At 37.5% G+C, this 27562-nt stretch overlaps 1 protein-coding gene across 2 annotated transcripts in view; it reads left to right on the top strand.

Moving 5' to 3' along the window:
• The first annotated feature begins 453 nt into the window (after positions 1–453).
• The window catches only part of LOC134751163 (KH domain-containing, RNA-binding, signal transduction-associated protein 3-like), a 232377-nt gene continuing 205268 nt past the window's right edge, over positions 454–27562 (top strand). Inside the window, exons 1-2 of one of the 2 annotated variants that reach the window (XM_063686535.1) lie at positions 454–584; positions 10621–10769. In XM_063686535.1, the coding sequence (XP_063542605.1) occupies positions 10673–10769 (97 nt within the window). In that variant the 5' untranslated portion in view covers positions 454–584; positions 10621–10672. The remainder of the gene's footprint in view (positions 585–10620; positions 10770–27562) is intronic. The other variant, XM_063686536.1, reaches the window with a different exon arrangement.

Genomic DNA, 27562 nt, shown 5'->3' with positions numbered 1-27562 from the left:
CATATGTATTAGGCTTTTTTTTTTAAGCCGAGTGAAACGAATTTTATTATTATCGATATCTATTACCTATCCGTTACAGACATAATTCATGCTCAAGCGTTCCATGTCATTCATAATTACAATTTCCAACATCTGAAAATAGCAACATTTTATTGTTTTCTATTCAAAATTTAAAAATACTCATCTGTTTTTCCGCTGCAGTTGTGAAACATTCCAGCTGTCACACTGACCCATTTCCGCGATCAAAATCGCCATTAGACAAATCGCTAATATAAATTAGGAGTTTTTTCGACGCCCGACTCCCGGTCTTCGCCATTCGTAAAAATAGTGGTGGGAAAGACGTCGAGCGCGCCGCTCGCATCGCTGAAATACGCTTGTTAGAACTATATACGACAATAATAGAATATTCCATGTATTTATACGTTTTATAGTTTTAGTGGAAGTGAAAATTGACTACAAGAGTAAAAAATAAAGTTTATCAATAGTTGCACTTTTTAAAATAGTGTTTTTTTAGAAATAGGAATAGTTTTTTGTGCTTTTAGTGACCGTGTCATGAGGGTTTTCTGAAATAAGGACTTAAAAAGGTCAGTTTATCACTTTTTTTCTGTTTATTATTTAAGGACATGATAACAGCCCCATCGTACATTATTCTTGTATTATACAAGTATGTATTTGTATGTGTTTTGTATGTATGTGTTTGTTTTATGTTTCTTGTATTGGTTAGTTTTGTGCCCCTTTAAAAAAATCTTAAAACTTTTAATTTTTAAGTCGATGTTTTTCAATTAATTATTTGTAGCTAAACGCATTAGTTAGGTTTTAATTTTAATTTCAATAATACAATATAATAATAATTAATAATAAAAACACTGTCATTTCATATGGATTTTAAAATAGATTTTTCAGTTATTTTTTAATAATTATTTCGGTCAATAAACACGACGTTGTTTGTTCGGTTTTCAAAAATTCCAAAAAACCTCAGTTCTGACTGTTGAGTCATTCCAACATGGCTTTGGTTGGTATCAAAACAGTTTATTTCACTATATCCTTACCTTTCCAAAACAGAACTTAAATGTATTTAATTCTAAATCTTCTCAAAGACAAAACTGTCCTTGTACATATTAATCTCTACATAACAGTGGTATCGTGAGAGAGCAGGGTTCAATCTCGGGTTCAATAGATATATCTCCATCTACACTTCAAAAGACAAAGCCGGCGAAGCAATAACATAAGCTATCTTCATCAATAGTGATAGACGTAGATAATGTCTCGAGATAGAGACTCGAGTGTTTTCAGCTTAAAGACTCGACTGTGTATTTCACTCATATCAAAGATAGATATAACTACGTAATAGATGGATATACAGTCTAAGGAAAAAACGTGCCTCGAAAATCAAGAAAATTTGATTCTCGTTCAGAGGGCACTACTAGTTTTGGCCTACTGTCGTATAGATGGCGTTGACGGTTCAGTTTGTTATTTAACCCATGTTCTTGGGTCAAAATCATAAAAATAATTAATGCAAATAAAAATTTTTATTTATCTATATTTAAATACATTTTATCGTATTTTTATAAATATTCATTTTTAGTTTTAAAGTGTGTCGACAGATGGCAGTGAATTTACTGGGGTTACAAAATTTACTATGACAGTACCGCTCTAGTATAAGTTACTCTATGCTCATATAATTAAGTCAAAGCCCGAGTCCTGAACAATTCGAACCGTACACTGACTTCAGAATGATGTCATTTACTTATCGCGCGTCTTGCTCGCGCCAATACATGCACGGATGACTGAATGACATCATTTGACCCTGTCTGTGAAGCCGATGTTCCTGGGTTCGAATCCCGGTAAGGGCATTTATGTGTGTGATGAGCACAGATATTTGTTCCTGAGTCATGGGTGTTTTCTATGTATTTAAGTATTTATATCTTATATATATATCGTTGTCTGAATACCCATAACACAAGCCTCCTTGGGCTTACCGTGGGACTTAGTCAATCTGTGTAAGAATGTAAGAATGTCCTATAATACCTATTTATTTATTTACATAATTATTTGGATGTCAATCAACTTGACCTTTTCAGAGAATCATATTTTTTCACAAAAAAGATAAAAAGGTTTTAAATGATTCACGGTTAGTTTCACTAGACTTATATTGACCGGGATATAGACCGTGATTACCTTTTGTATTATTTATGAGCTCCCGATATTTCGACGCAGTTGGTATGGGCACTGTGAATGACATTTCGCTTTGTGTGGTAGGGCACAGGACAGCGGATATCATTCCAGATCTAGAGCAGAGCCCAACTGGGGAGGTACCTCCACCTTACAGAAAATCGCAGCCAATTAACACTAGACCCTACTAATAGTGTTGTGTTCCTGCCGGTGAGTAAGGTTGCCAGAGCTCGAGGGAGAGGAGTGTTAGGGTCGGCAACGCGCATGTAACTCCTCTGGAGTTGCAGGCGTACATAGGCTATGGAAACTGCTTAACATCAGGCGGGCCGTATGCTTGTTTGCCACTGACGTAGTATAAAAAAAAAAGTTACATGCATCATGTTCACGGGTGACCACGGTAATCACGGCCTATATCCCGGTCAATATAAGTCTAGTAAAAAGGCATTGTCTTCATGTAAAATTTATTGTTTAGGTACACCACACAGTAATCCTTATTTTATTTACTGCTACCAGTTTATAGATGAAACCTATAAAATTATTGACGGAGCCTTTATTAGCCGGCTCAAGTCTTTTTGAGTGGTGCTTAAAGATACTCAATAAAGGACTCGGGAATTAAAATCCCGGGTCTCATGTTTTATGTTTATTTCCTTAATGTTGCTTTCTTTTTGTCTGTTACCTTCCGTGATTCTCACTTGATAGTCTCATCGGAAGATCAGCGCTGGAAGTCGCCAGCAGCATGCTGAGATAGGGCCATTTCGTGACACTTTATTTTCACTATGTTCCTTTAATGTATATCTATTGTCTGTATGTTTACGAATAAAACGATTCTAAGTATTCTATTCTATTCTAAAAAGACTAATTAGTTTTTTTTATCGGAGACTCATAATACGAGTTCTTTTTCATCATCTTTTGAGTGAGGTAGGTGCATGATAATTATAATATAGGCCTTGACTATGATTGTTTAAACTTAGCTTTAGTTGTAAGTTTTTTGCATGCCAGATGCTGGTGAAATATGTGATACTTATGTATAATATTGTCTGACCGCCTTTTGTACCATATTTCATGCAAAATATAGTTATTTTCTTTCTTTCTTACAAATTTAGACTCAAAACACTCAAGCTCGACTGCCAGCACTAACCTAGCAGTGTCAAGTAACTAATCAAACAATTCAATTCCATTATTGTGTCTGCTTTGATTTACGTAGCAATAATAATATTACTGGTTTAACCATATCATAATGTAAGTTCATACTTGTATCGATATGAAGTAATTTCCATTATTGTGTCTGCTTTGATGTACGTAGCAACAAAGATAGATATAACTCCGTAATAGATGGATACAGTCTAAGGAAAAAACGTGCCTCGAAAATCACGAAAATTTGACTCTCGATCAGAGGGCGCCACTAGTTTTGGCCTACACTCGTATAGAGGGCGTTGACGATTTCGTTTGTTATTTATAATTTTAACGCATATCAGTGAAAGAACATGGGTCAAAATCATAAAAATAATTAATGCAAATAAAAAAAATCATTTATCCATATTTAAATACATTTTATCGTATTTTTATAAATCTTTATTTTTAGTTTTAAAGTGTGTCGATAGATGGCAGTGAATTTACTGGGGTTACAAAATTTACTATGACAGTACCGCTCTAGTATAAGTTACTCTATGGTAGCAATAATAATATCATTGCTGGTTTAACCACATTAAAACGAACGTTGATATTCGTACCTATTTGAAGTCATGTATTTTAATACTAAAATATTATTATTAATCTTACTTAGTCTAAACATAAAACTTTGGAATAAAACTAATTAAAAACTAAACTTAATCACTAAACCGAGCATTTATTTGAGAACATTCGCGACTAAATGTCTACGACCTCAAGGCGTCAAGTCCGCCATTTGTACACTTTTTGTGTAAATTTGTGCAATAAAGTTTAAATAAATAAATAAATAAAATAAACCTAAATGTATCTAAATTTTAATATAAATATAAAATAAATACCTACTGAAACCTAGGAGGATATTAAAATTAAATTAAATAATCATTTATTTTCAGGCATGGCCCATAGAAGTGTTAGTAACAAAAAACTTAAATACTAATATTAAACAGTACAATTAATTAAAACCTACCATGCAAATCAATATACTTAGAGCTAGGACTAGGACAATACAATACCGGGTGAGCCGTACACTTTTACATTACATAAAACATTAGGTACATTAAAATTTAAAATTTGACTAGCATCACAATCATAAAAACAATCATCTTCCTCGCGTTATCCCGGCATTTTGCCACGGCTCATGGGAGCCTGGGGTCCGCTTGACAACTAATCCTAAGAATTGACGTAGGCACTAGTTTTTAAAGCGATTGCCATCTGACCTTCCAACCCAGAGGGGGAAACTAGGCCTTCTTAGGATTAGTCCGGTTTCCTCACGATGTTTTCCTTCACCGTAAAGCGACTGGTATAAATATCAAATGATATTTCGTACATAAGTTCCGAAAACTCATTGGTACGAGCCGGGGGTTTGAACCCGCGACCTCCGGATTGAAAGTCGCACGCTCTTACCGCTAGGCCACCAGCGCTTCTACAATCATAAAAACAATAATGCATAATAATGCATGCATTACTAAAGTTATAAATTACACGTGAAACTGTTGGTAAAACTACTGTCACGACATTAATTTCACGAAACTAATTTCGTAATATAAATCCCAAACGGAGACGCCACGTCTGTAATTTACTGTACAAAAAAGTCTTCCGATTTTTGCGGGGGAGGGGAACGTCAAATGTATACGTAACGTAAAAATAGCCATCATGGAGACTATATAAAGGAGCCAAATCTCTATGTATGAAGTGTCCATCAAAAAACAGTAATTAGGCAGCACCACCGTACACCGAAATACTACCAAAAACAACCTACGTAATTTGGTCGGGTTATTTGTTGCCTTATATGGTTCATGTTATACTCATGTCCCAGAGCCTAACTAGCGCCACCGGAGAGATTAGGAACTATTATTTAAAGCTGAAAGCGGTCACTTTTGCAACAATTCTGCCATAAGAGATTGGCATCCTTTCTATACCATCCATAATAGCCATGCCAGATAAACGTCAGTCCATACATTGTGTAAGACCATTGGCCGACTATTTTCGACGGAGGGGAACGCCTGTTAATGGCTACTCCGTTTGGTTATATCCTCCTAGACTGAAACCTGTCCCGGGCTGCCCCCGACGCAAAAATGCCCATCACGCTCGCTGCGTTGCCGCTTTCGATTGTGATAGAAATATATACATATATTACATATATCGTACTTATGTTCTGGTATCTGTACATTCTGAGTTATTTATGAAGGGCCGTGAACGAAAATAGGAGTTTAGCCAAATGTGTTCTAGATCAAGATCTAGACCATACATACTGGAGCTATCTAGATATACCATCAGAGGTACTTGCCAGGAGCATTCGGAATTTAAAATGTCAATATTATTTTCACCACACCTGGTAAAGCGTCGCTATACTTACTCAACCTCATATATGCATCAATCATTTGATGGAAATTTCGCATTTGCAGATACGAGGTTGAGTAAGTGTAGCGGCGATATTCAGTGCCAGCGCGAGCTACGCGCTACGAGCGTAGACGATAACATGGAAAAAACCGTAGCGAATAGCGCCTACGCACAGAGAACGCACCTAGCGGGTCGCTGGCAGTGAATATGTTAAATTGTACAGGGTTTTTTGAGACTGCTAAAATTTCACGTCTGTATCTTATCAAATTATTTTTACGCTTAAGACGGCAATCTGTTAAACAAAAGCCATTGTCTCTTTTTCGTGAGCGGTCGGCTTGTGCCATTGTGTGTTGGCGCGTGCCACGGCGCTTGCGGCGCTCACACAATAGCACACAATGGCCGACCGCTCACAAGAGACAAAGGCTTTAGTTTAATAGATTGCTGTCTTAAGCGTAAAAATCACTTGAGAACATGCAGACTATAACTACGTTTCGTAAGGTCGTTACGTTTTGTCATCAAATGAGTGTTGCAGAGGGACTTCCGGTTCGAACGCCATCTTGATAGTAGCCTCGTGATTAATTCCTTTGTTTTTTGCTCATTAATATTGTTTAAAGTGTAATATCGATAGCTTTATTATACAATAATCTAATGTGGTAGTGTGCAGTGAATGGAGAATTAATCTCAAAGCGTGTTTAACCACCATTCTGGAGTCAACGGCCGGTAGTCCACGTGCTTCTCGTAAAATCCAGCTATCGGTTTTACGAGACAACTACAACAACCACCGAACAGCGTCGTGCTCTAAGAGCATTTATTTTGTTCCTACCCTTTTACGTGACATTGGCTACGGGCAACACCGCCCTCAAGTCCATCAAGAAAAGAAGGAGTGTTGCAGATACGAGGTTGAGTAAGTATAGCGGCGAAAGGCTCTTGATTGTTCAAAAACTGATAAGAATGTTACATTTTATTCACGTGAGGCAAAGTAATCAAAGACTTATATTGACCGGGATATAGACCGTGATTACCTTTTGTATTATTTGTGAGCTCCCGATATTTCGACGCAGTTACATGCATCATGTTCACGGGTGACTGAAGATAGCGGGTGGGTGTCAAAGTTGTGTAGACAGCGCTCTGTCTACCCTCATTCTTGCGCGTCGGCTGCGTTCACTTTCAACGTTACCAACGGTCGCATTCACACTTGTTGGTCCGGTCGCGTTCACACTCGTTGGTCTGTCCAAACACACTACACTCACGGTGTCACTACGCGTGTTTGATTCGGATATCACTGGTTTTCAACTCACTGGTTCAAAACTCTAAAAGTAATCAAATGAAAATTTTGAGTTATTTTCTTATGTTTGCTGGTAGAATTGATTTTTAAATGATGATTTTGAACGATATATATTTTCTAACATCATCATTTTGAATTGATTTGCTTTGATTTTGTCTGATATTTTACAGTTAGTATTTTCCTTGTGGTGGTGTGGTGAAAATTTTTGTGTTTCGGTGGCGGTGCGTTGAAACCCTCGCAACGCTCAAGATTCCTCCAAGAACTCGGGTGTCAATATCAGCACGAGAGGTTAAAGACACAACTTTACCCTCTTGTAAAATAAATAACTATTGAATATTTCACGAGAGTCGGTCGAGAAATGCTAGATATTAAAGATGGTATTTACCGTGTAATAAAATAATTGTCACTTTTTAACACAACGGGATTGAAAGAGACGGGCTACATTACGACACCAGGTGCTATAAGATAAGACAACCGGGTTTTGACGACCGGTCTGGCCTAGTGGGTAGTGACCCTGCCTGTGAAGCCGATGGTCCTGGGTTCGAATCCCGGTAAGGGCATTTATTTGTGTAATGAGCACAGATATTTGTTCCTGAGTCATGGTTGTTTTTTATGTATTTTAAGTATTTATATATTATATATATCGCTAAGTACCCATAACACAAGCCTCCTTGGGCTTACCGTGGGACTTAGTCAATCTGTGTAAGAATGTCCTATAATATTTATTTATTTATTTATTTATTTATAAGATAATATTTATTCATTTAAAACTTATGCTAATTGTTTTTATACAATGGTAAATATACAATTTATACTTAAACACTAGTATAGATTCAACTCAAAATAGGTCCAGGTCAAGTTAAAAACTTTAATACCGAACGAATTTGTATTTTAGAATAGAATAAAATAGAAGAGATTTTTCTGTCGTTCATGGAAATTTGATAACAATACCTAAACAAAGTAAACATTTACTTGTATCTTAGATATAATAAGCACATTACGTAACTGCGTCGAAAAAGGGCCATATGTACTGTGAAACGTTGTACGATACACGATACACGTGCGAATAGGTAATTCGCAACTCGTGTCGATTTAAGTAAAATAAATATCGGGCTTTGCTCGGAAAACAAACACACCACCAAAATAACAATACTCGGCACGTGTTTCTCCTCTCTACGAGGCATCTCCAGGGGTCTTTATTGTTTCCCATATAGCTTTAAGTCATAATAGATATCGAAAGAGAACGCAGGGCACTGGCGGTGAGGAGGAATATGTTGGCCCGCAGGTTTGCTCGTTGCTCGGATCAAGTTAAGATCACGCTTTTTAAAGCGTTCTGTCAGAGCTTCTATACGAGCAGCCTGTGGTTCAACTGCACTCAGAAGGCGCTCAGTGCCCTGAGGGTTCAATATAATAACGGCTTTCGGGCGTTGTTGAAGCTGCCCCGCTTCTGCAGTGCTTCTAAAATGTTTGCGGAGGCACGCACAGATGGGTTTCACGCCATAGTGCGTAAAAGAACTGCCTCGCTAGTTAGTAGGATGCGGAGCAGCCCTAACGGCATCCTAAAAATGTTTGTAGAAAAGCCTGACTCTCCCATGCACAAACACCTTAACAATTTAATGGTCATGGGTAGCTGAATTTGTCAAATTTTTTTTATTTATTTTTTTATTTAATTATTTTAATTTAATGTACTTGTTATTAATTTTTTACAAACATTAACAATAGATTTTAAGTAATTATGTACCTAACCAATGGATCATAGAAATCTGAATAAAGAAATTATATTATATTATTATAATCATAATGTATTGTTTGTCCACATTTTCGTTAGTCATAATTTGGTTTTTCTCAGAAACGCGTAACTTTTCAGGAATGCCATAAAACAAACCTAACCCATCTATAGGATAACCTGAGGAAAATCCTGAAAAGTATGACTAATGATAATATGACAATAATTACATTATGACTTTCAATAATTATGTCAAACAAAGAGACCCTATCCTCGGGAGATGTTAACGGTCTGAAGCCCGGCAACGAAACCGTTCGTTTTTCACTAGTTTTAATAAATAATAAATAAATAATATTTATTTAATTATCCATAATATTATAAGCTATTAAGTTATATCTTTCTTAAAAAGTAAAGAGATACGTGCGGGCTGAAGAACAGCGCTGTGCAGTCGTCAGACTCGCAGCACAATGGACCCGGGTATGTCCTTAAACTGCGTCCGGACCCGGATATGTCCTTAAACTACGTCCAAAAGAGAGGTATGGGCACTGCGAATGACATTTCGCTTTGTGTGGTAGGGCACAGGACAGCGGATGTCATTCCAGATCTAGAGCAGAGCCCAACTGGGGAAGTACCTCCACCTTACAGAAAACCGCAGCCAAATAACAGTAGACCCTACTCATAGTATTGTGTTCCTGCTGGTGAGTAAGGTTGCCAGAGCTCAACGAGGGAGAGGAGTGTTAGGGTCGGCAACGCGCGTGTAATATTTCAGGTGTTGCAGGCGTCCATAGGCTACGGTAACTGCTTGCCATCAGGCGGGCCGTACGCTTGATTGCCACCGACGTGGTATAAAAAAAAACAAGCTGTCCCGAGCCTATTGCCGCACTTAGCATTTATAATATTGTTAACTATAATTCTAAATGTCATATATGTATATATAGTTAGTTCCTACTTGTATATGTACTTGTATATGTACTTGTATTATACTGCTGTAATTTAAGCTTGTACTTACTACTGTTTTTTTATACACTGCGACAATAAATGACTTTTTTATAATTATCGTCTAGTATCCACAAAACAAGCATTATTGAGAGCTTACTGTATAACCAAAGATAGATATAACTCCGTAATAGATGGATACAGTCTAAGGAAAAAACGTGCCTCGAAAATCAAGAAAATTTGATTCTCATTCAGAGGGCGCTACTAGCTTTGGCCAACTGTCGTATTGGCGTTGACGGTTTAGTTTGTTATTTAACAATTTTAACGCATACCAGTGTAAGAATATGGGTCAAAATCATATAAAAATAATTAATGCAAATAAAAAAATCATTTATCCATATTTAAATACATTTTATCGTATTTTTATAAATATTTATTTTTAGTTTTAAAGTGTGTCGACAGATGGCAGTGAATTTACTGGGGTTACAAAATTTACTATGACAGTACCGCTCTAGTATAAGTTACTCTATGCTTATATTTACCGGGATATAGACCGTGATTACGTTTTGTAGTCCCGTCCGTTGTTTTTCTAGGGTTCCGTACCCAAAGGGTAAAAACGGGACCCTATTACTAAGACTCCACTGTCCGTCTGTCCGTCTGTGCGTCTGTCTGTCACCAGGCTGTATCTCATGAACCGTTATAACTAGATAGTTGAAATTTTCACATATGTTGTATTTCTGTTGCCGCTATAACAACAAATACTAAAAACAGATTAAAATCAATATTTAAGTGGGGCTCCCATACAACAAACATGATTTTTTTGCCGTTTTTTGCTTAATGGTACGGAACCCTTCGTGCGCGAGTCCGACTCGCACTTGGCCGGTTTTTTTCCCGGTCAATATAAGTCTAGTGAAAATAACCGTGAATCATTCAATTGTTATTATGTAAGATTGTCCAATATAAAAAAAATAACATAACCTCTCTTTATTTCCAGATAAGTGACGTGAAGTGCAGTGAAGTGGGAGTGTGATGTGGGAAGCCTGAGCATGGAGAGTGGTTTGCCGGCGTCCGACGCCGACGACGGCCCACCGGGCTCGTCCGGCAGCGGATCATCGTCCGGTACTGGATATTATCATAAAAACGGTAAGTTTTTATTTTTCTTTTTCTACAAACACATAATAAACCCTCTTTTGACGACCGGTCTGGCTTAGTGGGTAGTGCCTGTGAATCCGATGGTCCTGGGTTCGAATCCCGGTAAGGGCATTTATTTGTGTGATGAGCACATATATTTGTTCCTGAGTCATGGGTTTTTTTGTCTGTATTTAAGTATTTATATATTATATATATCGTTGTCTGAGTACCCATAACACAAGCCTCCTTGGGCTTACTGTGGGACTTTGCCAATTTGTGTAAGAATGTCCTATAATATTTATTTATTTATGATGATTTCAATACAAACCATTTTATTATGTTATAAGAAATGATTACTGATGATTATTTCATTATGATCTTTATTTATCTTTAACAACGATATCATTATGATTATTATTATGTAATGATGACGTAAATATTGTTTTAATAATGACATTCAAATTTCGAACATCTCTATAAAAGAATTTGAATTTACCTCAAGTCGAGATAATAGGGAATATTACGCTAAACTCTGCCCAGGGGGCGCCACTTCCACAATCTGAGGGTCTATGGGGTTATGTAACATCTCTGTCACTGGCATATTCGTGCGATAAACAGACAGATAGCGAAATTTCGGATTCGCGTTTCCCGGTAGGTCCTCTGTAAACAAACCGCCTTGGTGCATCAATGTCATATTTTATTATCTCTGAAAACTTGTCAAAAACCTGTTAAAGGTACAGTATGTATAAGTTACTCTATGGTTTACTAAACGGGCTACTGCTGCACTCTGGTGGCAGAATATTGCAATAATACCCCCTATTGGCCAAGATTGGCAAATAAGTAATTTGATGCATATAATTTGATGTAACATCGATTTTATGCCGGCGGTTAGTTTCATCTGACTCTCAATCCTAATGTGTGGCTTTCCATCAGAAAAGGGTCCTTATATTTAATGTGACACATGGGTTTAAAGCCGCTAAAATACTCACATTACCGTGTGTGTATATTCTCGAGGTGGCAAAGTACGTGCGACGTAATCTTGCGCACTTTCCTACACGCGGTGACACGCGAGGGGCGAATAGCAGGAGGTGCGACGAACTGCGACCTCCTCGAACACGGCTTGCCAAATCGAGAAAATGTCTACACACGATGGGACCCAAGATATACAATGCATTGCCACACGAGATAAGAAATGCTACAAGCTACTGCTCGTTTAAAAATAAACTTAAAAATAAACTAGTGCATGAGGCCTACTACTCGTTGGACGCTTTTTTCCGAGTGCCAGACTAAGTAATAAAGATTGGATCCTTATGATAAATAGAAACTGGTTAGTTAGCCAAGTAATTTTCAAATAATGAATACTGTAATAGATTTAAGAACCTAGTATTAAGACATAATGACATGTAAAAATATTTTTTATCAATAAATGATCGTATCGTATCGTATCGGTGTAATGGAAAGCCACGTAATATAGTCTGCAAATGAACCAACTAGCCCGATTTGCAACTCGTAATATATTTGCGTCACAGAAACGTCTGTCGTAAATAACTTCACATTGAATGGGACGCGTAGCTGATGAATGTGCCCTAATTTACTATCAGTCTAAAATTACCTTTACTTTTGTATTTAATCATACAATTTAAATTGCATTTTACACATCATTTAAATTAAACCACTTAGACATTACTGATATAATATATAAACGCGTTTAAAAAATTTCAATTGACATTAACTCAGTCGCAAATATATGGCCACTTTATGAATGGAATTCTTTTTTAAGGTTCCGTACCCAAAGGGTAAAAACGGGAACTGGTTTTTTTTTGTTTGAATGTGGTTCCTAGTTGGTCCCGTTTTTGTAAAAACCCAGTTTTGATGAAGGGGTCCATTAGGAATCCAGGGAACTTTTCAAATCTTATAGGCATACATAAAATTGCATAAAATTGTAAAAAAGAGCGCTTTCTCGCCAACAAACTGCATATGCAGTTTGGCGAGTAATTTTGAAATTAATTATGTATGTGCCTTTAAAAAAAAATGAAAAAAAAATTATATCGCTTTTAGTATTTTCATCAACAAACCAAGCACTTTCATCCAAAACAGTACCATTTGTTGAAGTGGAACTACTGATGATGACCAGAACGGGACTCTTTAACAGCGCATATTTCAATTTTGGCGATTTAAGTTCTCTTAGTTATATTTGTTAAGCACAAGTAAGTTCTGAAGGAACATTTGTGTTAAGGTCTAGTTCTGATGATGGGTTCCATGAGGTCCAACTTCTCAAATCTTGATAACTTAGATCCAGACCTTGGAACTTGAAAATTATCTTGGCTTTTTAGCTTGGCACCGACTTCAAACGTATCAGTTTGCTAGCGCATATAAAACGAGATAATATTTTATTTTTTCTCGTTTGAAGTCGGTTTTACTTTTTTTTTAAAGATTAATTTTGATTACGGGTTAGTGTCACAGGCATGTAGTTAGTTAGTTATGCTGGGCATTTTCCGCAAATCGACATCCAATGTGCCTATTTTGCGTGAAACGAGGTAGCGCTACTCTAACCACGAAGCCTAACAAAGTCTTCAGGTTGCTAGTTGCCTCCTTTACTGTGCATGGATTCCCTAGGTATTTGCTCCTATATACTTCTACCTGTTTACAGTCTAGGAGAATATGTTTTGTTGTTTCTTCTTCTTCCATGCACACTCTGCACATGGGGCTGTCAGTTTTACCCATATTATGTAGGTGTCTGTTTAGTGTGTTATGTCCTGTTATTAATCCTACTATTTTACAGGCATGTAACTATGAAAGCAAATGTTTACATAAGATAAGATAAGATAAGATAAGATAAGATATATTTATTTGCAAACATGTAGTGGTAAACATAGTTGGACAGTGGGTAATTTTAAGTGCGTACATTTTACTTAAGGAAGCGTGCAAAATTTCCTTATAGGATTTATGTGCTTTCGGTGCTGGTTTTATGCAAAATTAAGGCCATTGTAACACGCTCGATCGCAGAATTAATGAGGGTAGACGTAAAATTAATGTCAGCGCTTGAAGGATTGGAATTTTTCAACATGGATAGCCTGCGTCATACCCTTTATATACTCAAACGCAATGAAAATGGAACAGTTTCTACGGAAATTTCCATTTTATCATCTTTGTTCAAAATATATCACATCAATTGAGGCATTTTCTATGAAACACCTTATTGTCGATGGCGCTTACGCCGCACAGCGTCGCGCGGTATTGTATTTATATCGGAGCATCGTTAATAATGGCGTAAGCGTCATCGACAATAAGGTCCTTTTTTATAGAAAATACCACAATTTAGTATGTTTTTTGCAATCAATCAATCAGTCTTTTACTGATAAAATTTAAGTAAATATTTTACATATCAATACATTACTTACTACTATAGGGAACCGCATTTCATTATTATACATAAAAAAATATATCAGTATTTAAGGCATAGCTTTTTCATTTTAGAAAAATACTTTGTTTTAAATTAAACCCGCTGCCACAATGATCTATTGGAGGATAAAGAGGATTAATGGGGATTTAGTAAAATTTTGCGGCTTTATTTGAAGGATTGAATTTTTTTAAATCACGGTAGCCTGCGTCATATTTACGACACTTTTGGTATTCTATGAGTTATGGTAATTTACGACAAATATTTAGTAAGTAGGTAATGATTTATCTACCCTTACGAAACGTAGTTATAGTCTGCATGTTCTCAAGTGATTTTTACGCTTAAGACGGTAATCTGTTAAACAAAAGCCATTGTCTCTTTTGTGAGCGGTTGGCCATTGTGTGCTATTGTGTGAGCGCCGCAAGCGCCGTGGCACGCGCCAACACACAATGGCACACAAAGGCCGACCGCTCGCATAAAAGAGACAATGGCTTTTGGTTAACAGATTACCGTCTTAAGCGTAAAAATCATTTGAGAAGATGACTATACTTAGAAGACTATACGTAACCGTAGGTCTCGAGCTTACGAAATTTTAGCAGTCTCAATGTACAGCAGTCTCAGTCTCCCTGTACAATTTAACATATTCACTGCCAGCGACCCGCTAGGTGGGTTCTCTGTTCATACGCGCTATTCGCTACATTATTATTATTATTATTGTTGTTGGGGTGTTGTGGGCCTGTGGGTGTCACGTCGACCAAGCAGTGATCTATTGTGACGGCCATTTAAAGTTCATTACTAATGCCCGTTGAGTCCAGAAAATTCCAGATTCTTTGGGCCGTAATGTTCTGTACCTCATAGGGTTGCAGTATGTGCCGCCCTAAGTGGATACTTCTTTCTGACATTAGTGGTCCACAGGAACAGAGAATGTGCATTGCAGTCTCCTCTGACTCCTGGCAGAACCTGCATGTCGCATCCTGTTTCTTCCCAATTCGGAACATGTGTTTGTTCAACTTACAGTGTCCAGTCAATATTCTAGTCACTGCGCAGGTTTTATGTCCTTTGAGCCTTAGAAGCTCCTTAGCAGTTTTGCTGTTGAACCTTTTGATTAGAGCTTTCGAGTGTTCTTGTCCTTTGACGAACTTCCACCAATCGATTGCTCCATATTCGCTACGGTTTTTTCCATGTTATCGGCTACGCTCGTAGCGCGTAGCTCGCGCTACGATATGTTACACGTTCGCAGAAGACGTCAAGTGCAGGGCTCGGAACCGGTATTTTTTAAAAACCCCGAAATAGTCCAATATTTTGAATATTTTTATGCTCATTACGTAGGACTGAATCATGTATCCCATTAAAAATGAAATTATAAACAAAAGAACGAAAAAGAACGTAATAATACCGGTATTTTTGTATGGAGCAAATACCGGTTTCCGACCCCTGGTCAAGTGACGTCTCATAAGCCAAAGGAAACAATAAACCGGCCAAGTGCGAGTCGGACTCGCGTTCCAAGGGTTTCGTACTTTACACAATTTTTAACAATGCATGTTTTTATGTGAAACGTGAGTGAATTGTCTTTAAAAAATAGGGGTCGGATCAAAAACTTAGTATTTGTCCGACTCACGCTTGATCTTTATCTTTTATCTTTATTTTTTAGACCTAGTAGTTACGGAGATAAAGGGGGAATGGTAATTTTTTGCCTATTTTCTTGAATAACTTCTAAACTATTTATCCTAAAATTATAAAAAAAAATTGAGATACTCATAATGAGCTCTTTCATTTGATAATAGTTTGAAAAACTTTATTTTTTAATTTTCTCATTTACCACCCAAAAGTGGTTCCCATTTTTTAAATTCATTTGTTTACGTTACATGCCCATCTTTGGGTCACAAACTTACATATGTGTACCAAATTTCAACTTAATTGGTCCAGTAGTTTCGGAGAAAATAGGCTGTGACAGACGGACAGACAGACAGACAGACGCACGAGTGATCCTATAAGGGTTCCGTTTTTTCCTTTTGAGGTACGGAACCCTAAAAACTACGCGAATGCCATTCGCAGTGGCGTATCTTCCTTATTACCTATCATCGTCATTATTACCTATTCTGTTCTGTTCTTTAGTTATTCACCAGTTAAGTTATGTATATTTGTATATATATATATAAATTCGATGTATATATTTATATTAGTAGTACTCAATATTATTATGTCATGTCGTCCACAACGTATCCCATCCCGCACTATGCTGTCCCGCACACTCCGCCGGCTCCACAGAAAACCAGCGCCGTTGACCACGCTAGTCGTGCCAGCTGCATTGCTGAGTGGAGACCATTTCGGCTTCACATCTCTATTTCTACTGTTTCGTTTATCTTTGTCTTGTATTTGCTATATATGTGTTGTATTGATGTGTTGTCTGAATAAATGATTTCTATTCTATTCTATTTTATTCTATCTAGGCGTGGGCGCAGTGGGCCGCCCACGGCCTGTGAAACACGGTGAAAGAAAAGGGCCTCACCCACACAGATGCGATTTCGCCCACATTAGTTCACGATACGCCACAGAGCATTAGTGTCCGCGAATATGTTAAGCTACAACATATATACATATAAATAAGTGAAAAATTTAGGCATTCCTCTTAGACAAAGCATTCTACTCTGTAAATGAATATCTGGATTCCGGACTCCTGAGATAATTAATTTTTAACAAGCAGAAACGTCTGCGATCGATGCTATTAAGCTTAGAATAAATTTAAAAGTGGAAAAATTACTGCCTTGGGTGAGACTTGAACTCACGGCCTCTGGATAGATACTCCAGCGCTCTGCCAACTGAGCAACCAAGATCTCATCCATAGTCAGCAAATCTTCCCACTATATGGGTCTAGGGGACCCTAGCGACATCTACCGTAAGAGTGTTATACTTCTTAAACGGCCACCGGAGTTCCAAGTCATATTGGAAATTCACCAGTTAAGATGTGCTACCCATTCTAAATTATTTTTTAACAAGCAGAAACGTCTGCGATCGATGCTATTAAGCTTAGAATAAATTTAAAAGTGGAAAAATTACTGCCTTGGGTGAGACTTGAACTCACGGCCTCTGGAAATTTAAAATTTAATTTAATTTAAAATTTATCCTGAGATATATATTTAGATTTCATGTATTTAAGAAAAAAGTGACCAAGCCACAAATCAAAAAAAAAAAAATTTTTATCTGCTGCTTAATTACTTAATGAGTAACTGAATTTTTTTTTACCTTTTATTTGTTTTCAAAAGTTGTCTATGTTTTCATGAGTGATTTAAATAAGAAGTGTCCTCATTTTTTGTCAAAAATATGACGTTTTATTGATCGTCGTTGGATTGGAAACTTAATTTATATACAGTGGGCTCATGTGCCGCCCCCTAAAGTTCACGCTCTATAAATCAGCATGTCATTACCGTTCCCTGAACCTGAATAAATAATGTCTGCACTGGACCAAAGATAGATATAACTCCGTAATAGATGGATACAGTCTAAGGAAAAAACGTGCCTCGAAAATCAAGAAAATTTGATTCTCGTTCAGAGGGCGCTACTAGTTTTGGCCTGCAGTCGTATAGATGGCGTTGACGGTTTCGTTTGTTATTTAACAATTTTAACACATATCAGTGAAAGAACATGGGTCAAAATCATAAAAATAATTAATGCAAATTATAAAAATCATTTATCTATATTTAAATACATTCTATCGTATTTTTATAAATCTTCATTTTTAGTTTTAAAGTGTGTCGACAGATGGCAGTGAATTTACTGGGGTTACAAAATTTACTATGACAGTACCGCTCTAGTATAAGTTACTCTATGACTGGACTGAGTAATAGAAGCCACTATTCAAATGCTTACGAATGGTAATGACAATCACACAGTTAACGAAAACAAGTAGTCTCCTCAAGAACTACAAATATAAATAATCTATATTTTTGTGAAGTATGTTCTACCAAACATACCTTCTTATTCTTTAGAAGATTAATCCTCTATGGCAAACCAAACATACCTTCTTATTCTTTAGAAGATTAATCCTCTATGGCAAACCAAACATACCTTCTTATTCTTTAGAAGATTAATCCTCTATGGCAAACCAAACATACCTTCTTATTCTTTAGAAGATTAATCCTCTATGGCAATCCAAACATACCTTCTTATTCTTTAGAAGATTAATCCTCTGTGGCAAACCAAACATACCTTATTATTCTTAAAATCTGTCGGTATGAGATCCTTAGTCAGCTTTCCTACCAGAATCTGCAAAACGACACAAACATGTATCGATCATGCCTACACCAACGTTCCTGTTAATGAAGTTATATGTGTAAAACCCTACGAAATGTATGTATCTGACCACCTATGTACATATGTATCGCTAGAAATTAACAAGGTACTTCAATCTAACAGTATCTTGTGGAAAAGATTATTTTCAATTATAAATATTGACGAATTTAACCGTAGCCTATCATTTTATAACTGGGACACTCTATTAATTAAAACAATCTGCCCTAGTAAAATATTCGACTCAGTATTAAATGTTGTCATTCATTTCTACAACACACACTTTCCTATAAAAAAATATCCAGTAAAAAATGTATCTAAAACCTGGCTTAACGAGAATGTGTTATCGGCCCGTAAACTTATGCGGCAAACTAAAAAGCAAATGTTATCTAACCCGACATCAAACGTCAACTGTAATAACAGTGACCTAATATTAATTGAGAACAACTTCGTAAACGAACTAAGTAAGGCACGTAGGGACTATGTAAACAAAGCAATCACCAACAGTAAAAATATATGCCAGACTTCATGGCGAATAATTGCTTCAGAGACCGGTAAGTGCGACAGGAAACGCGATGCACTAGATATTTTAATAAGTAAATCAGCGGGCCGTACAGACGACCAGCGCGCGGCTGCGACGGCATCGGAACTAAACCGGTTCTATGTGAACGCCAATAAGAGTGTCATTATGCATACTAGCATCCCAACTGCACTGGCTTATCTAAGTAAGTATATAGTCAGACATGCACACGTGATCGATATCGAACCGTTTTCGCTCCAACAGGTGATAAAAGTAGCACAAAAAATTAAAAGAAAAAGTTCTCAGGATATTAATGATATGAACACAAAATTCTTAGATATAGCGCCACAGTTTCTTTTTAGTATTCTGTGCGACCTATTTAATAACTGTTTGAACTGTGGAGTTTACCCCACTTCCTTAAAAAATGTAAAAGTTCAGCCAATCTATAAAGGTAAAGGGGAAATGGACAAACTTAAACATTTTAGACCCATATCTCTGATTCCTATTTTTTCTAAAATATTTGAACGCGTTCTAAGTGATGTTCTCATGTCACACTTTAATAAAAACAACTTATTGAATAAACAACAATATGCTTACCAGCCAGGTCGTTCTACCATCGACGCAGCCCGAGACGTTCATCTAAAGGTCATAAGTCACCTAGAGGCAAAACGACAGGTTGCGGCTATATTCTGTGACCTTTCTCGTGCCTTCGAACTCGTGCATCACCCGCTCCTCCTAGCGAAGTTGGACCATTATGGTGTGACAGGTAAACTTCATCACATGATCGCCTCTTTTCTCCAGGGACGTAAACAACTAACGTCAGTCAAGGGAGAACGATCAGAGCTCCTTGACCTCGGAAATTGTGCTGTACCCCAAGGCTCCACAATGGGAAATAACCTGTTTCTCATTCTTATGAACGACTTCTCAGAAGCATCCAATGAAGCTGAGTTTGTCCTTTTTGCCGACGACGGCTGTGTAATTGTTGCAGCCGACAACCAGGACCAACTAATACTAAAACTGGACACAGTGATGCAGCAGGTTGCGGCGTGGTTCGCGGCGAACGGTATGTCCCTCAACATTGAAAAAACTAATATTGTCCATTTCGGCCTAAGGGGAACTAGAGAGCACACCCTTAATATCACATGCAACGGATTGCTAGTGCCGCAAGTCGACCACGTAAAATATTTAGGCCTTACATTCGACTCTGGCCTAACATGGGGACCACATATCGATTCTCTGTGTGACCGCCTTGCTGCCGCTTGCTTCGCGCTCTCAAGGTTGCGCCAAAGTCTGCACCCCGACAACGTCAAAAAGGCTTACTTTGGCTATTTTCACTCCCTATTAACGTATGGTATAGACCTATGGGGTGACGCCGCGGAGCGCGAGAGAGTCTTCAAACTACAGAAGCGCGCAATTCGTGTAGTCGCCGGTGTCAAATGGGACCACCCTGCCAAAGAACTGTTCACTAGTAACAAAATACTAACGCTACCCTGCCTTTATATCCTAGAGGTAGCTAAACAGGTAAGGTTTAATTACGAACAGTTCCAGTCTAATGCTGCGGAACCCAAATACAACTTAAGGCGCCGCCACGAACTTCGTCCACCCCGCACACGGCTGGCTAAATCTAAAAAATGTCTGCACACAATTGGCCCTAAAATCTATAACCGAGTCTCTGAAGACATAAAAACTGCGAATAGCTACAATTCTTTCGTACTCAAACTTAAAAAATACCTAGTCTCTGCTGCCTTCTACTCGTTAAACGAATTCTTCTGATAGGAATAGAATGTCACATGAGTCCTGCACATTTAAAACATTATAATATTATATATAATAAACATTTGGTTAACAATTGTGTACCGAATTTATAATAATGCATGGTAATTTTAATAATTTAATGTATATGAATAATAATGTAATTTAGAATAGCATTGTAAATTACTATGACGTGTAAAATTTTAATTTTATTAATAAATGATTGTATTGTATTGTATTGTATTGTATTAGAAGATTAATCCTCTATGGCAATCCAAACATACCTTCTTATTCTTTAGAAGATTAATCATCTATGGCAAACCAAACATACCTTCTTATTCTTTAGAAGATTAATCCTCTATGGCAATCCAAACATACCTTCTTATTCTTTAGAAGATTAATCCTCTATGGCAAACCAAACATACCTTCTTATTCTTTAGAAGATTAATACTCTATGGCAATCGTTGCCATGGTAGCCATCTTCTTATGAAAAATATTCGTGTCAAATAAAACGTAAATATACTTTGTGAAAATATTTAATGTACTAAGACATATTAAAAAGAAATATAAAAAACTGCAGCTTTTTCTATTATAAATAAACGAAGTTCTTCACAATTTTATTATAGTAGTTTAGTAGGTACAGTCTGGCAAAAAAGAGTAGAAATAAAAAAGTGGCAACACTGTAGCGTCGTCCCGTTTTTCTTAGATTGATTTGAAAGGGACGACACTACAGTGTTGCCACTTTTTAATTTCTACTCTTTTTTGCCAGACTGTAAATAAAACAGACTGTAAAATACAATATAACTCCTACATTGATTAGTTTTTGCCAATAAATATGCATGTTTTGTGATTTTCATGATTTTCTTATTTATCTACATCAGCGTTCTTTATAAAAAAATATGGTTATCTGTAAAGTCGGTTTACGAACGATAATTTTGCGTGATAAGGTCATAAGAAAACATGTATGAAAAATTGCATACTTTTATTTATGAATTGAATTTGTCACGTAACCATGGAGATCTGTCCACAACGTTACCATGTAGATCTGTCCACAACGTGACACTTCTTCGTGCATGCCACCGGTGTTCATCGATTTATAAGACATTATCACTTCAATAGGTACTTATTCTCTGCCCTCTGATATTCTACTTAAGGCACTTATTGACATTGGCACAAGGCATTTATTTACTTTTTAAACACAGAAAAATACTTTGGAGACGACTATTTGACATTATGTGATTAGAATGTCACCAAAACCATGACAAATCATAGGGGGAATATGTTGTTGTTGTAGCATAAAAGAAGCAGTGTTGGCCGAACGTTAATTGCAATTAACCATTAACCATTACAAATTGAACCGTAAGCCGTAACGGACGGTTACAGTTTACGGTTCAATTTGTACTGGTTAAAGGTTAATTGCATTAACGTTTCAGCCAACATTGCTAAGAAGCTTGAATGTCGTACAAATCTCTGTTAAATTTTGTTTCTTTCTAACAAACAGAAATATCATAATGACGGATAGGGACATGATACGGTTTATTAGATTTGACAAACGTTTATGAATAAGGCCATATATGTGTAATGCAATGGCGTGCTATAATCCAGCCATGTCAAGGTCCTTAATAATATGTTAAACTACTCGTTTCACTCTGACTAAGGTAAGGAAGCTAAGAGAGGGGCATAATTAATGATTCGCAGTTAAACGCACCTGCTTCAGCTATCATTTAACAACATTTACCTGGAAAAGAAAACCAGGATGTGTGAGCTGGTTTTATATATAGTTGCTTAGAATTGAGGGCTCACGCTTTATTGGCTTTAGCTTACGCTTTGATACCTATAGAAGTATCCTACGTGGGCGATCTCGTTGCGAACGCTAACGCCGTGGCACAGAACAAGTAATAGTATTATCATACAGAACGGCCACGCACCGCCCCGCCCCGACTCGAATTACCTCGCCCCGCGACAGATTGACGGCCGTTTGCCGGCCGCTCAGTATTGTTTTTAAGCAACTTACACAATGACGCATAACGCGTGTACAGACGTCCGTTCACACATAGAAACGCAAGTGATTTTTGATGTATAGCGTGTCCGCCCTGTGGCCGTGGGCCCGCCGCGCCGCTTCGCTTCGATTCGCGTTCGCGAGTGTTCGAAGCCTATAAGCTTGTATTCCATGAAATAATAATTATCATCGTATATTCAGACGTTTATAGAATTATCTTTAAGTCGTGACGTTTTATTCAGAAATCCTCTCGAAATAACTGAGAAGGAATTATATTTAATATTTTAATATTATCAAAGAGGATAACGAAACTTTACACTTAAGCACTTAAGACACATCTGCATTAAGCGCTAAAGCTGAGAGATGAATAATTATTTGGTGTACTTACACCAGCCACTTATTCAGAATACTTACCTACTGCTTTCAGTGTAAAATGGTATTTATGTAAAGGAAAACTAGTCTTATCCATACTAATATTATAAATGCGAAAGTCTGTCTGTCTGTCTGTCTGTGTGTTACCTCTTCACGCTTAAACCGATGAACCGATTTAGTTGAAATTTGGCGTAGAGATAGTTTTTTAGATGGTGGAATTGAGATAATAAATGAGTTGCCTAATATTTGTGTGCATATTATGCTCAAATTGAATGATTGCTATAAGACTTTCTCCAGGCGCTATTTTTCTCTAGCTGGGGTTACTAAGTCCACGCAGACGAAGTCGCGGGCAAAAGCTAGTAAAGTAATAAAATTAAAATATCACATAGACCGCGGGCCATGGGCTAATATCGTCAGTCATCGCCTCCCGCTTGATATACCCTCAAGAATTACTATACAATTTTATACTAAGTCAAATAGTCATGTTCTTTAAAACACATGTGCTTTACTTTTCTCGTATTTGAAATGAAAATTAGTGTTTAACTCGGGTGAAAGGCATCAGCATCTATACAGTCAGAAAGCCACGTTTGTGACTGATTCACGTTTATGTAGGAATACGACTTTAAAGTTTTTATCCATCATCATCATCATTCCAAGCAGACGAAGTCGCGGGTAGAAGCTAGTAACGTTATATTTGAAGTCCTCATTAAGTCTTAACGACCAAACATATCATAAATCTTAATTAAATCAGGTGTGCATTAATTTACGAGTAGGTTGACATGACTTTGACACGTGTCATGAAATTAATCGAGAATCGATACTAACGATGTCAGCACAAGCTTGATTTTATTATTTAATGAAGATCAGTATCCTTGTTAGTAAAGAAACTTGCGTAAGTAATTAAGAAATTGTAATTAAAATATTTGGAAGACATTTTGTTTTGTTGTCGATGCCGCTTAAGCCATTATTAACGATGCTCCGATATAAATACAATGCCGCGCGGCGCTGTGCGGCGTAAGCGCCATCGACAATAGGGTCCCTTTTCATAGAAAATGCCCCATAATTGTAAAACTTGACTTAATGAGGACTTCAAATATATAACGTTACTAGCTTCTACCCGCGACTTCGTCTGCTTGGAATGATGATGATGATGGATAAAAACCATCCTATAAAAAACTGTACCACACTATACTATACTTTAAAACTATACTATATGCGGTATTTTCTATAAAAATGGACCTTATTGTCGATGGCGCTTAAGCCATTATTAACGATGCTCCGATATAAAGACAATGCCGCGCGACGCTGTGCGGCGTAAGCGCCATCGACAATAGGGTCCCTTTTCATAGAGAATGCCCCATATTTGTAAAACTTGACAATTTAAAAGTGCTTGTTGCTATGCCTATTTGAATTAAGAATATTTTGATTGGCTTTGACTTTGACTTTGACTTTGTTATAACGTTTTGAAGATTCGAAATTTTAGATATCAGTTTGTTACTTGATCATTATAATTTATTGTTTGTTATTTTATTAGCAGAAGTTTTAAATATTTTTTGTTATTTTAAGTTATACTTACTAAAAAATTCACAATCTTTTGGGTACGAAATTAGGGTCTCTATTGTTTGACATAATTATTGAAAGTCATAATCATGGAGACTGTATAAAGGAGCCAAATCTCTATGTATGAAAAGTGTCCATCAAAAAACAGTAATTAGGCGGCGCCACCATACACCGAAATACTACCAAAAACAACCTACGTAATTTGGTCGGGTTATTTGTTGCCTTATATGGTTCATATTATACTCATGTCCCAGAGCCTAACTAGCGCCACCGGAGAGATTAGGAACTATTATTTAAAGCTGAAAGCGGTCACTTTTGTAACAATTCTGCCATAAGAGATTGGCATCCTTTCTATACCATCCATAGTCATAATGCAATGATTGTCATATTATCATTAGTCATAATTTGGTTTTTCTCAGAAACACGTAACTTTTCAGGATTGCCATAAAACAAACCTAACCTAACTTATCTATAGGATAACCAGAGGAAAATCCTGAAAACATAACGGTTTCAGAATTATGACTAATGATAATATGACAATCATTACATTATGACTATCAATAATTATGTCAAACAAAGGGACCCCACACAGAAATCATCCATGACTCAGGAACAAATGTTTGTGTTCATCGCACAAATAAATGCCCTTACCGGGATTAGAACCCAGGACCATCGGCTTCACAGGCAGGGTCACTACCCACTAGGCCAGACCGGTCGTTAATATAACAGTTGCTCACTCTATGCTATCAAACACGGTGCAGAGTTAGCTTAGCCTGACTATGTATATGGGGCATTTTCGGCACCTTATTGTCGATGGCGAATGCTGGGCGACGAAAGTGACGGATGAAAGAAGAGTGCACGCAGCGGAAATGAGAATGTTGAGATGGATGTGTGGAGTTACGAGGAAGGATCGGATTAAGAATGAGTATATTAGGGGAAGTTTGAAAGTAGCACCAGTAACGGAGAAGATAAGAAGTAGTAGGTTAGCGTGGTATGGGCATGTGATGAGGAGGGATGAATGCCATATAGGCAAAAGAATGTTAGGGATGAATGTTGATGGACGGAGAGCGTATGGTAGACCCAAAAAGCGATGGATGGATTGTGTGAAAGAGGATATGAGAAAGAAAGGAGTGTGCTGAGGTGACGAAAGATAGAGGAGAATGGAAGAGAAAAACATGTTGTGCCGACCCCACATAACGTGGGATAAGGGCAGGAAGAAGAGGAGATTGTCGATGGCGCTTACGCCATTATAAACGATGCTCCGATATAAATACAATGCCGCGCGACGCTGTGCGGCGTAAGCGCCATCGACAATAAGGTCCCTTTTCATAGAAAATGCCACATATATAGATAGTTATAGTGTGCGGTACAAACAAGCGGTTAGAATGCCTTTGTGCTCCGAATTAGTGCGGTAATAATATACGCGCAGTGGCTGTTATTGGGGCTAATATTAATGATTACCATAACACAGGGTTTTGGTGCAAGAATGTCATGAAATATGTGACATTTTCAACCAAAAGGTACCACATTGTCGCTTGTCAATAAGGTTGATTTCAAATTGAAATAGCGCCTTATTGACAACCGACAATAAGTACCCTTTTGATTTATTTATTTATTTATGAAATAAAATTATGAAAACGGATTATATCGCGTATATTGAATTTATAATACATACTCGAAGTTTCGAACCCTTCACAGCGTTGGTGGTCAACGGGTGACCATATCGAGATGTATTATAAATTCAATATACGCGATATAATCCGTTTTCATAGTTTTATTTCATGAGTAATTATAATGTTTTAGCTCAGTACTTAGTTCATCGCTTTCATCCAAATCTATTTCAATTTAGATTCCATCACCTTCAATAGTCCTTACACCTGGACCCGGGTATGTCCTTAAACTACATCCAACTGGACCCGGGTATGTCCTTAAACTACATCCAACTGGACCCGGGTATGTCCTTAAACTACGTCCAAAAGAGACGTATGGGCACTGTGAATGACATCTCGCTTTGTGTGGTAGGGCACGGCACAGGACAGCGGATGTCATTCCAGATCTAGAGCAGAGCCCATCTGGGGAGGTACCTCCACCTTACAGAAAACCGCAGCCAAATAACACTAGACCCTACTAATAGTGTTGTGTTCCTGCCGGTGAGTAAGGTTGCCAGAGCTCGAGGGGAAGTGTTAGGGTCGGCAACGCGCATGTAACTCCTCTGGAGTTGCAGGCGTACATAGGCTACGGAGACTGCTTAACATCAGGCGGGCCGTATGCTTGTTTGCCACCGACGTAGTATAAAAAAAACCTGGCGGGTGCTGCGTGCGTGCGTCCCATGACACAGGCAAGGGCACAGAATATATAATAGTTCTAGGTACAGAAGATTCACTCCCTTACAAAACGCTTCTAATACGCGCAAGGCGGCGCAAGCGCGTGCAGGCGTGCGTTCCGTTATGGAGAAACCTCAAAATTGAGGCGGCCGCAGTTGTAGCGACGCGACGAAATCGCGGAGTAAGACACGCCTCGCAAGGGCAGCATCCGTTCGGTGTACCAATAAGCGCCTCTACGTGTCAGCTTCGGCTTTGTGCGCCTCTTAAATGTGCGGAACAGCAATTGAATAACGTTTAATTATATAATAATGTATTAGTAATCTTGATTTTGTAGTAAATATCAGTCTTGTGACCCAATTTTTAAGAATAAGTATACCGAACCCGAAAGTTACTCAGAGCAAACAGCGTAGCATCATTATCACATAAATAAATAATAAATATTTAGAGTTTTGAATGATTCACGGTTAGTTTCACTAGACTTATATTGACCGGGATATAGACCGTGATTACCTTTTGTATTATTTGTGAGCTCCCGATATTTCGACGCAGTTACATGCATCATGTTCACGGGTGACTGAAGATAGCGGGTGG

The sequence above is a fragment of the Cydia strobilella genome, chromosome 21, assembly GCF_947568885.1.
Source record: "Cydia strobilella chromosome 21, ilCydStro3.1, whole genome shotgun sequence".
Classification (NCBI taxonomy): domain Eukaryota; kingdom Metazoa; phylum Arthropoda; class Insecta; order Lepidoptera; family Tortricidae; genus Cydia; species Cydia strobilella.
Note: the sequence above shows the minus strand (reverse complement) of the source record. Positions and strands in the feature narration are given on the sequence as shown.